General features: G+C 53.3%; 1 protein-coding gene and 1 long non-coding RNA gene across 3 annotated transcripts in view; one reads left to right on the top strand and one right to left on the bottom strand.

Annotated features, from left to right (window-relative positions):
- Positions 1-3,258, bottom strand: part of PKDCC (protein kinase domain containing, cytoplasmic) — a 10,330-nt gene extending 7,072 nt beyond the window's left edge. The window contains exon 1 of one of the 2 annotated variants that reach the window (XM_073897341.1): positions 2,428-3,258. In XM_073897341.1, the coding sequence (XP_073753442.1) occupies positions 2,428-3,066 (639 nt within the window). In that variant the 5' untranslated portion in view covers positions 3,067-3,258. The remainder of the gene's footprint in view (positions 1-2,427) is intronic. The other variant, XM_025868127.2, reaches the window with a different exon arrangement.
- Positions 3,259-3,579: 321 nt separating this feature from the next.
- Positions 3,580-13,348, top strand: LOC141373577 (uncharacterized). The gene is made up of 4 exons (XR_012379714.1): positions 3,580-3,640; positions 4,542-4,657; positions 6,039-6,338; positions 12,973-13,348. It is a non-coding gene; the product is annotated as an uncharacterized lncRNA (long non-coding RNA).
- The last annotated feature ends 3,073 nt before the right edge of the window (positions 13,349-16,421 follow it).

Raw genomic sequence — 16,421 nt, 5'->3', positions numbered from 1 at the left:
TGTGTGTGTGTGTGTGTGTGTGTGTGTGTGTGTGTGTGTGTGTGTGTATGTGTGTAGGGGGTGACAGAAGAAAGATAGATCTCTCCCAGGCAGGTCCCCAGAGACCAGAGAGAGTGCTGGGAGGTGCATGGTGGGACATGCTACCTGGGGCTTTTCTAGTAGAACCCACAGAACCAACTTGGGGGCTGCCAGAGATGGGGATGGGGCCTCGGGTGGCCTGGGGGAGCCGGAACTCTAAGAAACATTCTTTGGCTCCTCCCTGGTTCAGCAGTCAAATGATTCTGAAATTTTAAATGAGTAAGAGGTATTGAAACATTGCACACCCTCACTGCAGCCTCCGGAGCACCCCCCTGTACCCCACAGTGGGCTTCCGTGGCAGCAGAGGTGGCCCTGAGGAAGAGGCCAGAGGGACCCTGGCTGGCGGTCACCCCCAAAACAGTTCCTAAACTCAAACTCAGGGATCCTTTCTTCTCGCTCACGGTAGCTTTTTACCTTTCCCCAGATGGAAAGGGACCCTCCCACCTTCTAACACTTGGTGCCCTAGGGCAACTACCCCCAGTCTCTGACCCTGTAAAAGTCACACAGCCAACCTCAGACAGACCCAGTCTTGGGTGAAAACTATTCAGCTGTAATATATATGTATTACCTATGTAATATAGATGTATTTTGGGGGGCGCTTTCAGAATCGGGTAGGGGCCTGACATTAAAGTGGAGGACCATTCTGTGAGATGCGTGGGGGCAGTCAACTAGATGCTGGTCAGGAAGCTTGGGTAGGGTGAGTGAGGGAGGGAGAAATTCCTTAAGAGACAGGAGAGCACATCAAAACCTCAAACCTGTCCTAAGGGAGGTGGGGGGGGGGGAGGACTCTTGAATCAATTAACTAACACTTAATGTCCTGCTTCTCCACTGCCTCAGAATCTGGCTGACACCCCAGGGTTGCCAAAAAGTTCCCAAGAGCCCCTGGGAAGCGAAGAGAACAAGATCCTCCCAGTTAGAATGGCCACGTAACCAGTTGCTCACTCCCTAAAGCTCCAGGCCCAGTGTCAGCTGTGCAACCAGGCACAGCCACCCACAACCGTTGGCTCTGCCCGACCTCTGGCCACCAGTTCAGGGCATAGGACCTGGTCACAAGTGTCTGACCAGAGCTGGGGGAGCCTGGGGAGACCTGGAGCCAGGAGGAATATAAATAGCTCTCTGGTCTCTCTCTTGTTCCGCAATACCCACCCAGGCCTGGGGTCTCAGTCCTTACAAAAGGAGGGAGGGACTCCTAGATTTCTGGTCAGTTCTGTTGGGTGCAGAAAGGTTAATTTGAGGGGGCCCGGAGGTGGAAGGTGTGGGTGAGGTTCCTCTGCTGGGGAGTCTGCACGCACCCTCTGTTCAGCGGGCCAAGACCAGTCAGGGATTCCCCTCTCAGGCTGCTCAGACATGTGCAAGGGAAGAGCTTGTCTAATCCTAGGGCCGACTCAAGGACAGAGAGCTGAGGGAGAGGAGGAAGTGGGTGTGTTAGGGTAGTGCTGGGGCTGTGAGTGGCCCACTCTCTTAGTCTAGCCTGGAGGGGACAAGGTGGGGTCTCATCTCTCCCTTCTGCCCCCCAGTGAACAGGAGAGACTGAGTCCCATTTAGTAGGAACCTGGGCATCTGGCCTTTTCAGTCTTCCAGCCACTGGCCACATCTGCTCTGATAATGTGACCCTGAGACCTCAGGCCCGTAGCCTGTCCCCTGAGCACTGAGCTAAGATCCTAAGGCTTCCTCCATGATCCAAGGGCTGTCTTTAAGGCCTGGAGAATGGCGGGGTCACTTCTGGGAAGGGCTGTGCATTTTCTGGCCTACTACCCAATTCCCTCCAGTCCTTCCAGTGGCTTCTGGGTGGGGTAGGGGGTGGGGATATTCTCTGGGAATCAAGCCGGATACAGGGTCTCTTTCTAGCCCTTCCCAACCCCGTTTTTGTCCCATCCCATCTTCAAAGCCTGACAAGCCACTGGAAGTTGAGAGAAGTAGGGTTCAGATTCCATCAAGAAAGGGGGCCCTATCACAGCCGTTGGAATCCTGACTCAGGGATGACCTCTGTGTCTTGTGGCTTGGGGTCACTTCCCTTGTGCTCAACATCCTAGCTCCAGCCAGAAGCAGAGTCCTAAGTCCTAACAGACTCGCACCCCTACCTCGAGGTTTGGGACCCTCCGTCCTGGTCTCTGTCTTCAAAGGATATGGGGTGGACGCTGAGAGACGCAGGAGTCCCTCCGTAAAGAGACGCCCAGTCAGGAGTGAGGGGCAGGGTAGTGTAGTGGGAAGCGGCTGCGGTCGGGGTTCTGCCCCTAGCATAACCTGGACAGTCTTCATCTATATGACCGAGGGTTCTCTTCCAGTCGGAGGGACCGGACCTGGGCACGACCAGCCAGCACCCTCACCCTCTCACCCCCACCGTCGTACCTGCAGCACGTTGGGGTGCCGCAGCCGCTCCAGCAGCACCATCTCCTTGAGCAGCTTGTGGGCCGCCAGCCGGTAGCAGCCCCTCCGAGCCCCGAACTCGCGCACGCAGCTGCCCAGATCGTGGCCGCTGAAGTCCACCGCCTTGAGCGCCACCGCGGCGCCGCCCGGCAGGCGGACCCGGTACACGGCCTTGGTGTAGCCCGAGCCCACGTACTGTGCGCCGGACACGTTGCGGAGCGCGGCGCAGCCCAGGCGCGGGCCCGAGCCGGGGGAGCCCGGGCCGGGAGCCGGGGGCCAGCTCGGGGCGCCGTCGGGCAGGGGCCGGGCCCGCGGGGGCCGGGGACGCTGCAGGCCCGGCCCGCCCGGAGCCAGGTCCATCAGGCGCCGCCGCTCCGGCCGGCCGGCCCCGGGCCCGGGGCCCCCGCGGGAATAGCGCTGCACCTCCTCGTAGCGCGCTCGGATCTGCCGGGCCAGTTCCCCGCGGCCCCCGCGACGGCCCGGGCCCGGGGCTGGCGAGGGCCCGGGGGACTGGCCTGGCCGCGGAGGCTCCGACCCCGGTGCGAAGAGCACGTTGAGGACGGAGCCCAGCAGGAAGGAGGCGCAGAAACCCGCGGCTACCGCCGCCCTCCGGCGCCGCATCGCTCCCCTCCCCCCAGCCGGCCGGCCCCGCGCGGCTCCCCGGCCCCGGGAGGCTCAGGCACCGAGGCGGCTCCGCTCTGCGCCCCTCCGGTCCCCTGCCCAGTCCGAGCGCATGGCCCCTGCGGCCCCGGCCCCGACCCCGGCCCCTCGCGGGCCGCACATCGGCCTGACACTTGCCTCCCTCCCGCCCTGCCCCCGCCGCTTATAAGGCCCGGAGCCGCCCCCGCCCCCGCCCCCGCCCCCTCCGCCTCCGCCTCCCTGCTCCCGGCCCGAGCCCGTCCTCGGCGCCGCCCCCTCCGGCCGCCCGGCCCGGCCTTCCCCGCTGACTGACAGCGGGACCTCCTCCCGCGGCCGTCCGGGCCTGGGAAGCGGCGCGGAGGCGGCTCCGGCCCTGCCCAGCCCGCGGGCCCCCGAGCTCGGGCCGCGACAGGGAGAGGGGGCGGCGGCGACCCCGCGACGCGCGGGAGCTCCGGGCCCGGCGCGAGGGCGGATAACGGGGCCGGGGCTGCCGGATAACGGGACCAGGAGGCGGATAACGGAGCCGGCCGGGCGGGGTGGGGGAGAAGATAAAGGGGTGAGGCCGGCGGGTAACGTGCTCCGGAGGGGACGAGCAGCTGGCTCTGGGGTGCTGGGGGTCCGTGTGCTCTCAGAGCTTTCTCCCGGAACCCAGGGCCTCCCTCCGGGGGGGTGGGGTGGCTGGGGATAGAGGCTCCTCGCTCAGTCCCGGATCCCGGGGCGAAGGGGTGGGGGTGGTGTGGGGAGGTGGACGTAGAGAGGCTGGCACCTGCGAGCCTGCGTGGGTCGGGAACTCTGGGATCAGAGGAATAATCGAAGATGCCCTATTCAACCTCGACCACAAGTCTTGCTGGCTTCTCATTTTCCCTGACCCTGAAGCCCCAGATCGAACTCCTCTCCCCGGGATACCCGCAGTCAGCAGGGGATCGCGAACCGTATGCGTGCTAGTAGTTTGTGCAAAGGGTGCATTTGTACCCACGGACGTGCGTGGTCCAGGCTGTCTGTGGAGTGAGTGCACTGGTGTGTTTGAAGGGGCCACCGTGTCGGAGGAAGGGAGTGTGTACCCTGTGTGTAAGTTGGTGCTGACTCCGCCAGAACTTCTGGTCCCTCCTCCTCCCTCCCTGATTGCATCATTAGTGCTAATTGAGGGGCTTTCACACGCCAGTGCATTAGCTGTTTGGAGTGAGCTCCCCCCTCCTGGGAGAGATAAGCTGCTGCCCCTCCCCATCCCAGCCCTCCACTTCCCCACAGCCCTGGAACTGTCCACCCAGAACCTCTCACCTTCCTGGGCACCTTCCTGCCTCCCTCTGGTTCTGGACTGGTTAATCTCTTTCCTCCCTGCAGTGTCAGAGATTGGCTGGAGAGGAGTCAGGGAGGTGTCGGAAGGACACCTCTCTGAGGGGGTGTCAGGGAGGGGAGATTTTCCTCCAGGGGGCTGAAGAGGTCTGGCATTCCTACAGAATGCAGAGTCATTGTGTTGAGAGAGGGGATGGGAATCTCTCTCCCGGTTCTTTTGGACATGGAAGGGCAGAGGAGAGGACTGAGTCTTTGATCTCCAGCCTGCGATTCCACTGAGGTAGGGGCATCCATCCCTGACTCTTGGGGGTGCCCTAAGGCTGGAGCGTTGGGGCCTGGTCCAACTTAGCGGGCATGGGAAAGGCAGAGTGAGAAAAGCCACGGTTCTTCTGAGAACCTTGAGTTTGGTGGGTTCGGTCTGGCCCTGTTTAGCTGCTCTGCCCCGTGCTGGCCCACTGCTGCTGGGTGTGGGGGCAATGCTCTGAGCAGATGCCCTCCCCAGCCCTCACACCAGATGTCTTTGTTCTAATTAACTGTGCTGGGAAAACCAACCTGGGTTTGTAAACAGAGCTACTGGCTAAAGTCAACAGCAGCAAACAGCAAACATTCTCCTCACACAGCCTCAGTCCAACACAGCCCCTGGGGAAGAAGGGAGGCTTGCAGATCCTGAGGCCCCCTGGCCCACTGCTGAGTCAGGGAAAGCCTATCTGCCTCTGTGACCCCAGTATGGCTGCTCTCTTCCCAGTTCCAGGGGCTCCTCTCCTGGTGAGGACTGGGGATTCTGGGAGCAACAGAGATGCCACCCAAGTTAGGCTCTGCCCCTCTTCCAGCAATCTCCTCATATCTCCCCAGCCAAACCTCTGCATCCAGGAGGAAGCCATGGAGTGGGGGATGGGGGTGGGGGTGGGGTGGATATTCCTTAAAGAGCTTTCTTTTTTTTTAAAGATTTTATTTATTTATTTGAGCGAGAGAGAATGAGAGATAGAGAGCACGAGAGGGAAGAGGGTCAGACGGAGAAGCAGACTCCCCGCCGAGCAGGGAGCCCGATGTGGGACTCGATCCCGGGACTCCAGGATCATGACCTGAGCCGAAGGCAGTCGCTTAACCAACTGAGCCACCCAGGTGCCCCATTAAAGAGCTTTCTTTGGGGCCTGCTCTGCTCTAGGGTCTCGGAGAAGCCCCTGAGGTAGGACTTGGCTCTGTGAGTCTCTAACTTAGAGCTGGTGAATATAAGGTGAACATTGTTAAGTGTGTTACACATCAAGTAGGTATTATAATAACATGTTCTGAAATTAGATAATTATTCCTATGATATCTTTGCCAAGCCTCGGTGTTTCTATTATGGTCTGAAACTTCAGTGCACACAGGGTCCTGAGGAACAGGCACAAATGTACATACAAGGCACACGTGGAAGCCCACGGAGCGGTAGCTTCCCACACAGGAACGGAGGCATTTCAGCGCTCTCCTCACACCCACTCTGTCTCTCCTCCAGTCTCAGACACACAGACATATACAGTCGTTGATGGAAATAGGTTTGGGGCCTCTGAAAAAAAGGGATTGCACTTTTGAACAGATTAGAGTTTCTGAATTGGCAGTTCTTGAGTTCTTAACCAAATTCTGCTTGTTTGCTTTTTTTTTTTTTCTTCTTTTTTGCCACCCAGGGAGAAGAATCATCATTTCAAAAGAATTAAAAAAGACACAGACTACTGCTTCAAGCTCGGGATCTGTCCTCTGCCCACGGGCCCTGTCCTGGAGACCCAGCAGGGCCAGCCTCCTCCTCAGGCCAGTGTCCGCCTTTGAGCACTGAATGCCATCTTCGCAAGAGTCTTCCTCCGGCTGTCCCTCAGGGCCACAGCCGCCCGCAGACCAGAGCCTCTGCTAGCGTGAAGGCTCGGTGCTGCAGACACACCGCGTCTTCCTCCTTCTCCCCCTGCCTGCCACACCCCTACCCACCCCAAAGGGTAACTTGGATAGCAATCCTTGGGAAGGAGGCAGAGGGTTCAGACTCCAAAATGCTAGATTTCTCTGGAAATGTCTTAGATATCTCCTGCCTGCCTGTTGTGTCAGGTGGTCCTGGGCTGCCTCTCAGCAGCTCTCTCGGTCGCCTCCCTTTAACCTCCAGCCCAGGTCTTAAACACCTCTTTTGGAGTATTACGCTCCTGCTTGAAAACTTGGAGGATAAACTGAACTGGGCCGTTGGGCCTCCATGAGCTGCCCCCGCCCTCCCCCCAGCCCTGTTGGCCCCTTTTCATTTCCCTGCACGGAGCCAGACTTCCCCAGCCCCGTGCCTGCTCTGTGTCCTGACTTGCAGCCATCATCCATGTTTTCCCAGGTTGCCCTCCCAGCTCCTCCTTCCTGCAATGCTCTCTTCTAGCCTCTCCGTGTAGTCTTTGCCAGCTGGTTCTTCTAGGTCTCCTGGAAAGTAGCGAGTTACACATAATGCTTCTCCGACATGGGTGCCTGGGTCCCTGGGATCTTGAAGGTATATTCTCAGAGTTCTGTGGATTTATTTCCTGTAAAAGGAAATGTACAAAATACATTTCTCTGGTCTTGGAAACTTTGATGTAGAGTCAAGGGCTTGGGACTTGGAGTCAGAGAAATCAGGGTTCAAATCTCATTAGCTGAGTTACCTTGGGCAGAGTAGGTAACCTCTCTGTGTCGAGTTTTCTCACGAAGAAAATGGAGAAAATACTAGTTACTACCACGTGAAGTTGTTGAGTGATGATATGCAGAGACACGTAAAGTGCCCGGCACGGGGCAAACCCTCAGTATGTGTGATTTATTGCTAGTATTCACGGTCATATCAAAAAAATAAACATCTGTGACCACATTGCTTGGTTGGCTGTAACTCTGCCTAGAGGCAGAAATGACTTTACTTCCATCCTGGTTTCCACTGGTGAAATCCCTCAGCCTCCCGGGCTTTCACTGTGCCTGGAATTTTCACTTTTTTCCAAATCAGCAAACCAGTGGTCAGTTGATCAGAAGAGGCCTCCCTTGCCTCCCCAACCCCACAGTGAGCTGGGGAGAAGACCACGAATCCGGGCCTGATGCCGAAGTGACTGAGAGCAGGATAGGCCTCCCCGGGGGCAAGAAGCTGGGGGAGGGGATGGATTCAGAAGAGGAGGGGGGAGGGAAAGGGGTGGAGTCAGGCGGCCTGCTCTCCCACCCCCACTTCCCTCAGGTAGGAAGTGAAGCTGACTTTCCAAAATATAAAAAACAGATGATGAAGGTCAGGTTTCCTACACAGTGGAGAGCGGGAGCCCCAAGGCAGGGTCCCCTAAGAAATGATTTGAGACAGAGATGGGGGCAGAGGGAGAAAGAGAAGAGACAAGACAAGACAACATGATGCAGAGACAGGGAGGCAGAGACAAAAGGCATGAATCCTGAGAAAGAGAGTCAGACAAAGAGACAGAAAGCTGTGACTCAGGAGAGATCTTTCTACTCCTTTCTGGAAAAGAGCTTAGTTCCTCTCTGTGGGTCCCAAGATGTGAACGTGAGCCATTACGACTCCATGACCCTGTCAGAGGGTGAGGCCCTCCAGGACCCTAGCAACCGAAAGGCTTTGTAGCCTCTCAGAGCTGCCACTGCCCAGGCTGGTCTCTCTGGGTCTGGGGTCACGAGTGTCCCTCTAGTCTCCCTCCCTGGGCAGGGCTCTTTTCTTTTTCCATCCTTTCTCCAGCCCAGGGAGATGCTCTGCAGCTTCTCTTTCTCTCCCTTTCCTGGTTGGCTGAGATGTGTGTCCTCCTCTTACGCTGCTTCCTTTGATTTGGAGGAGCCGGAGGGTACGGGTGGGAAAAAGACAGAGAAGGCTGAGAGGTACCTGTTTAGAGCCATTACCTGGGGGAAGGAGCAAGGGGGCTGCCTTGGTGTTGGACCCAGCCCAGAACTGAGATTCTGTGAGAGCTGAACTCCAGGTGCTCTGTTCCCGGGGCAGATGAAGAGGCTAGTAGATGAACGGAGAGTTGACCATTGGATCACTACTGGATGATGGATGGACTCTGGTGGCAGGGGGTGGTGAAGGGAGACCTTTGCCTTTGTCCAGAGGCCTTTGCATCAGAGAGGGATGGGAATGGACCATTGGGGCTGGGTGATTGGATCTGACACATTATACCTTCTTTGACCAAGCCAAATGTACCCTGAGGGTGCATGGGGCAACTTTCCTTCTAGGCCCTTGTCAAATAGAACCAGTTCTTTCAAGAAACCTCAGGGCTGTGGTTTGGAAAGTGGAGAGAAAAGGGGACGAAAGGGAGGCTGTTGAGTTTGTGCATCTGGTTCTGGACCTCTAGAGGGCTGACAGGCTTCTCCCTCTTCCCTGGCTGCCCCCAGGAGGCTGGCCTGGACCAAGGCCTGGGAGGAAGACAGGAGGAAGACCTGGGCCCTGCTTGTGCCCTCAGGAGCTTAGGGTGTAATTGAGAAGATTCCCTCCAAACCATCAGGGACTCATACCAAGGAGCATCTGGGATGGGCTGGCAGGAAAGAACTGGCCCCTACCTGGAACCCGGATGGAGAACTATCTTGAACTGAAAGCCTGCTGTGTGCCAGGAATGGTCTAGCCTCTTGACCCACACTGTGAGGTCAGTATCGTCACACCTGTTTTATACAGGAGGGAATTGGGGCTCATGAGATTGAGGAATCTGTCGAATGTCACACACATCTTTAAGGGGCAGAGCAGACCACCACGAAATGAGCAAGCAGCGACTTGGGCCCTGATTTAGGTTTTCTCTCTGCTCTTGGTTGGTTTGGGAAAAGAAAATTCCAGTCGGCATGGAGATGGAGAGAGGCAAATAAATGCCACCAGTGGGAACTGAGATGGAAGGGTATTGAGGTTATCTTTGCCTCCAGGCAACAGAGTTTGGTCATAAAGTTTTATTATTTTATTGTTCATATTAATACTAATGATAGATCACACTTACTAAATGCCTTTCATCATGGTTTGATCCACTTAATGCCTCTAGGAAATAAATACGATCATTATCTCCAATTTTTGAGATGAGAAGATTGCCATACCAAGAGGGTAGGGAACCGGTGGCAGAGCTGGGATCTGGACACAGATGCCTGCTGTGCATGCAAAGCTCGTGTCTTCTAGGTTCGGTCCTGCTGCCTGTAGCTTAGTTCATGGACTGGGCCGGGCTGGGCTGATTTCAGCTGTAAAGACGCCAAGGTCAGTCTTTCCAAGCCGGGCATTGCTATCTGGCCGGGAAGATGGCTGGCTGATGATCTTTGAGCCTTTAAAGGACAGAGGTAGGCTCTGCTGGGGTGGGGACAGTGAAGAGAGAAGGAGGGAGACGCAGAAAGAGGTACATGGAAGAGCCCTCCCCGCTCACCCACAAGGAAACCCACAGACTCAGGAGTAGAGACGAAACCCCCATGATGTGTTTTTCAGAGACCCCAGCAGACCCTGTGAATCATTCTATCACGAGTGATATTTTACGATGGGTTAAATGAGACTCTGGGAGTCTGTATGGAATTAAAATAATTATTTGAGAAATCTCAAAAAGCACACACACACACACACACACACAAAAGTAAAAATTATACAAAATCCCTCCATTAAAGGAGATTATATATCATAAGATGTGAAAGCCATCTTACTGAGTATGTTACATAAGATGTGAAACCCCACTCGCAGAGGTAGCCGCTATGAAGGATGGAGTAAAAACTCCCTAAGATGCCCCATGCACTCACCATTTCCCCCAGGCCCATGAGCTTCCCCTGGTGACTGTCTCATTTTTCTATCAGCAGGTTCCAAGACGCCTTGCAGTCTCTCTGCTGCTTCTAAACTCAGATTCAAGTCCTGGGCTTAAAAAAAAAAAAAAAGTCTCTTGGATTTGCTCCTTTATTTTCTCACTGCCATCCTCCCCGGTTCAGGCTCTTCCTCTCACATCTGGTCTGTTGATTGGGTCCCCTCGAAGTTCCCCTCCCACCTCGAAGCATGTATGGGCACCAGACTCATCTGCCAAGAACACTGCTTCCAACACATCATTTTCCTGTTCTAAAATCTTTGATGACTCCCCGTCATTTGGAGGGTAATTCAGCTTGGCATTTGAAGTCAGTTGCGACCGACTTTTTCTACTCTTGTACCCACAAATACTTCCCGACTCCATGCTGCAGCCTGGCTGGTCGGCTCAGCACTCCTAGAGAACATGCTGCTGCTCCTGCCTGACAACACCCTTTCCCCACCTATCCAAATCTTGCCCATCCTTCAAGGCCCATCTCAAGGCTTTCTTTGTTTCTGCAAGCCTTCCCTGATTGTTTTAATTCACACTTATTACTCCTTCCCCTAAATGCCTGAACACAAGGAAGCTATACCTTGTGGTTCAGAGTACCCTGGTTGGAAGAGACCTTGGGTATGACCATAGAATAGTAGTGCCTAGCCTGGAGCCAGAAGATCTCCTAGAGTCTGTAAAGTGTACTGAGGAGTGGGGAGCTATTGTCAATATTTCAGAAAGCCTATAGGGAATTATACATATTTCATGATAAGTTTTCCCAAAGGAAACATTGAATTTCTTTGCTTGCGGCCAGAATTATATCATGCATTGGGTTTCTCGTCCTGCTGAATGACATTGGTTGTTTATTAAGAAAAATGGGGGGAAATTATGTTAATGTATCCTGGGAGGTAGACTCTAAAAAATCTGGAGTTTGTGGGGGCAGCAAGATGAGTAGAAAGGACCCTTGATGGTGAGAAAGTTGAAGTCATTGATGCTGCCCAGGCTCCTGGCCAAAGGAGGACTTCTCCCTGACGTTCAAATAGCCAACCACTACCCAACTCTAGTGATGGATGAGCTCGCTCTCTTACAGGGGGCCAAGACATTATTTGATTGTAGTAAATCTAAACCATCTTCCTCAGGACAGCCCTTCAAGTCTTTGAAGATAACTCAAAACCTCCATTGGCTTCTGGTTTCCTGTAGGCCAAAGACAAACTTTCTTCTGTGTTGTCTGAGGCCCCCCATACTAGAGCCTTATCTACTCCCACTACCCCCTTCACTTCGCCCTACCTCCTTATCTCTGCTCAGGACCCGCTTACCCTCCCTTGCTTCTCATTTGCACCTTGCTCTCTCCTTTCACTTACTGTTCCCTCTGCTTGGAACACGCTTGTCTGCCCTCTTTACCTACTGACTCCACTCCTCCTTAGAGCTCAGCTCCTAGGACACCTCCCCAAGGAAGTCTTTCCTGCGCACCGCCGGTATGGGAGCTTGCAGTCCTTTGTACCTATCCATCGCAGCGCTCATTATGGTTGGCATTTCTCTCATTTGTGTCCTTTGGTTGGAGTCTGTCGACTCTGGGCTATATCGTCCATGAAAGAGGGGCCTTGTTTGATTTCTGTTCCCAGTATATCCCTGTCATCTAGCACGGTGCCAGGGCCTATAGGCAATTCATTAAATATTGACTAATCGTGTTATTTTCTATTTCATGAGTCTGTGAGAAACAGGAAATGTGTACAAAAGCACCGCTTAAGGTATAATCAGGGCCTATAATAATTTTAGGAGTGATTACTATTACTGTTTCTTCGGTTATATTTTGATCTCCTCGATGGGTGCACACGTATACCCCCCGCCCCCCTGCCCCGTGCCTTCCTTCTGCTGGGCACTCCCTGGCTCCGAGTGGCTGGCTGCATACTAATGACCTAGTATGTAGACTCAGCTGTTTTTTCTTCCTCTTTCTGTTCTAACTGGTTGTCGACTAAAAAAATAATCTGACTAAATGAGGGCTAAATGTTTAATTTTACCCTTCCTCTCATTCCTTTCTTCCTTCAAACCTACATTTATTGATCACCTATTCTGTGCTAGACACCAAGCAATAACCAGGGACACAAAGATGGATGATGGACTCTCTGTTCTGTGATTATTTCTTGACATTAGAGGGTCTCCTGGGTCTCTCCCCAGATCATGCTCCTTTGATTACTTAATCATTTGATAATGCTCTCTCAAAATGGGGCCCCAGGATCTTTGCACTTGCTGTTCCCTCTGCCCGGAAAGCTCTTCTCTCAGACCTTCCTGTGGTTGGCTCCTTCTCTGTATATTCAGGTCTTGCCTCAAATGTCTTATCACAGGCCTCCTCTGACCACTCTCTACCAAATTACTCTGTTTTGTCCCCAGAGCACTTATTGTCTGAAATGATCTTGATATGTCTGTTATATTTTCTTTTTTTTTTTTTTTAAAGATTTTATTTATCTGACAGTGAGAGACACAGAGAGAGAGGGAACACAAGCAGGGGGAGTGGGAGAGGGAGAAGCAGGCTTCCCGCAGAGCGGGGAGCCCGATGCAGGGCTCGATCCCAGGACCCTGCGATCACAACCTGAGCCGAAGGCAGATGCTTAACGACTGAGCCACCCAGGCGCCCCTGTTATATTTTCTGTTGTCCACATGTCCCCTCATTAGAATGTATGCACCACGAGAGCAGGGGACCTGTTTTGTTCACTACTGTATCCTTGAAGCTCCAAGTAGTAGCAGCATATAGCAGGTACTCAGTAAATAATTGTGGAGGGACTGAATGTGATGTTCCCCTGATCCTCTGTCGACTCAGGCTGAGCCCATCCCCTCCTATGGTTTGGACAGCACACATCTACTGATGTGCTTGTTCTCTGATCTTTTTCAGGGTGATCAGCCGTGTGCCAGAGGCTAAGAAGTAACAAGTGTCTCCTCATCAGCCAAAAAAAAAAAAAAATGCTCTCCTTTTGTCTTAACCAAACCCAGCCTCTTTATCATGAGTCTGGCTTGCTGCTTTCTGCAACTATGACCAAAACTGCTCCCCAGAATTTACTTGCCTCCTGTCTCATTCCCTCAGGGCTCTACTTTGTGACTTTTAAGGTGACAATCAGTTAATCCAATAACAGAATCCTGCTAATGTGCTAATGGGAGAGGGTGGAAAAAAAAAGGCTCCCAGCTCCCTCCCCTCCCTTCTGACTCAGGTAACATCTGTGCCTTTAACAGCGCCCTTCTGGAGACAATTAAATAAATGCTTTATTGAAACAATAAAATTAATAGGGGTCTCATGGAACTCAATGAAAGGTTTTTAAAAATTAACTTCATTGTTTTTTAAGCTTCAAATTAAGCTTTGCTAGGCAAGGGGTGGGGCAGGACCAAATTACATTAAAGTAGGTCCCTGCCCACAGGACCACCCTTGGGGGTTTGAGATCCTAAGCCTGAGCTTTCCCTGGGGAATGGCCACTGCTGCCATTCTGGGGTCCTGGCTCTAATGGGCCCCCACAGTAAGAGGAGAGGTTTTTCTAGATCGTAGGCTTGGTTCTGTTGCTGGGAGTCTGTGACCTTATAGATTGATTAACTCCATGAGATTTGGGTGCCCTAGGTCAGGGATCCCATCAAAGGAAATGTCATGATGACATTTGTCATGTTGATTGAATGAAACATTGCACATTGGGAATACTCTTTCTGCCAGGAAGTGGGTGGGACAAGTGTCTGGTTCTTCATTTCTCTGGATCCAAGTCCATCCACCCTACCGTATTGCCTCACAAGCCTCACAACCCCTGCCCAGCCTGGTAACCCGTGGTCACCTGTTTTTCCCTAGGAACCATTTTTCAGCCTCAAGAAAAGCCTGAGAAGTCAGATTTTGTCAAATCAGAACCTGAGGCCAGAGTTTTTGGAAAATCTGTGGGTGGTTCTGCTGGTGGGGTCTGGGGATCAGGTGTGATGTGGGACCAGAGGACATCCTCATGAAGGATTTGCCCGGCCTGGAGGGTGATGGGACCCTGGATGGGGAAACTCCCATGAAAGATATGGTTCTCTGTCCAGATGGATAGAGCTGGCATAAGACTGTCTTCAGGACTCCTCATTATTCCTATCAAGGTAGCACATTGATTCAAACCATCTGTGGGCTTGTGAGGTCTGATTAGACTTGGCGTTTCCAACCCTGGGCTCCCGACTTACGCCCTATGTGAGTGTGAGGAGCAGGCTGGAGGTGCTGTTGAAGTCCAGGGTGGACCCTGTCTCTGAGCCCCAGACTCCTTGCCCCCAGTGGCTCAGGGCACATGCAGCTCCAGGCCCCACCCCTCTCCTGGGCTGCCGACAGGCACTGGGAGGGGTTCTGAGCCAAAAACCAGAAGGCTTCTGCTTCCAGCTCTGCCCTTAACTAGTGGTGTGACTTAGAGCAAGTTGTTCAGTCTTTCTGTGCCTCCGTTTTTTCATCTGCAAAATGGGGATAATGATACCGCCAGTGATTGTTTCGAGGATCAAATAAGGTGCCAGTGTGAATCACTTTGAAGTGCGTGAAGAAAGGATGGTACAAAAGTTGTTGTTTTCATTAAGGGTGTTCCTATTGTCAGAGAACAGGGCTCTCTTGCCCTGGAGTTGCTACCAGGTTCAGGACATCTCCGGGCTCTGGGAGCGTGAAGCTTTTGGGGGGTTTTGTTTATTAACTCCTCTGTCCCCACACTTCCTCTAGAGGGCTTCTACCCTCTTTCTCCTCCACCACCCTCCTAGTCTCCCAGACTGGAGACGTTAGAGGTGTCTTTGACTCATCCCGCTCCTTTATCCTCTTATATCTATTCTGTCAACACATCTTTTTCTTCCTTTGAAATCTATCCCAGACTCACCTTTTCTTTCCTGATCCCACTGCCATCACCTTTGTCTAAGCCATCATTACTGAGCTTCCTCAGGAGCTCCCCAGCTGGCTTCCCTCCTTTGCTCTCCTTCCCTCCATCCCCTCTTGCACGAGGGGCTGCCAGATTAATCTCCCCAAGGGCCACTTTTTATCAGGCCCCTCGCCTGCTCAAGAGAGCTCAATGGCTCCCTAATTATCTCATGAAGGCCCTGCTCCCTTATGCGCTTTCAAAGTCTTCCACTCCTCTGTTACATCTGCTCCATGCACCTGACTTCCCATAGTCCCCCTGCACGCACCCCCCCTCTACCAACAGACCCATTTCCATACTGTCCTCCAAAGACGCTGTCCCAGTTCATGCTTCTGTGCCTTTGCCCGGGCCCATTTCCCTGCTTGGGGTGGGAACCCCTTCTCCTGTAGCTTCTCCTGCTTGCTGTCAATTCTCTCCATTCTGTAGCATCCAGCTCAAGTCTGTAGCCACCGCCCCTCCCCAGAACTTTCTTAGGAGGTTGTCTCATGGGACTCTCTCTCCGTTCCATGTATCCTAAATTCTTCTTGCCTATATTTTGCAGTACTGATTCTCTTTTATTTCTTGTCCCCCTGCCTGCCTCCCTTACCTAGATTATAAACTCTTTGAGGGCTGAGACCCTGTCTTGCCTGTTTCCCGTAACATCTAATCAAAGGCTGAGGCCCTGTAAAGTCTTGGTTGATGGTGTGGACAAAGAGGTCTGCTTTGGTGCATGGAGACTGAGTGTGGAGATTGTCTATTCTAAATAGAGATTTGTGTCTCCCCTCCACTCCTCCCCCACCCCCTTGCTCTTCAGAGCACCCCCCCACACACACACAACGTCTTCATCCATCAGTAATAAAGCAGGAACAATAGGGGGTTTCTTTCTAATTAAAGGGAGCAGTTAGTGTTTCTACTTCAAAGCCCTGGGAGAGAAGACTTTTGTTCTTCAGGCCTGGGAGCTCTGGGAGCCCGGGGTTGGGTGGGGAAGTGGAGCTCCAGGCCCAGCCAAGCATTAAGCTCCTGAACCTGAGATCCCCTCGTTTGCAGGCAGAGAAGCTCAAATTTAAAACAACAACGTAATTTAGTAACTTCGGCTCTGATAAAACAGTTGGGGGAATTTCTTCTCTCCTAGCGTCTGAAGCCAATGTTATTACAGGTGTGTGTGCTTGTCTCTCCCACACCCTAGCAGGCCCTGTCGCCCCGCCACACACGGCACACACATGCGCCACACCACATACTCCCACATGTGTGGGACTCACAAAGCGTACACGGCGCTCGTGTAGGGGGCACGTCTCCTCACCCCGATTCCCAGGACTCTCCAGCCTGCACTATCCCACACACCCACCCAGTTCCTCTCACACATATTATGTCTCCACCTCTAAGTGCGGAGCAACAAGGCACTCTGGCTCAAGAACCGTCCATTATCTATTCAGCTGCAAGTCAGCTTGGCAGAGAGGTGTTCTATTCCTCTGACACACAC

Source organism: Callorhinus ursinus, unplaced genomic scaffold (genome assembly GCF_003265705.2).
Source record: "Callorhinus ursinus isolate GAN/ISIS: 27379988/994484 unplaced genomic scaffold, GSC_fseal_2.0 scaffold10, whole genome shotgun sequence".
Lineage (NCBI taxonomy): Eukaryota > Metazoa > Chordata > Mammalia > Carnivora > Otariidae > Callorhinus > Callorhinus ursinus.
Note: the sequence above shows the minus strand (reverse complement) of the source record. Positions and strands in the feature narration are given on the sequence as shown.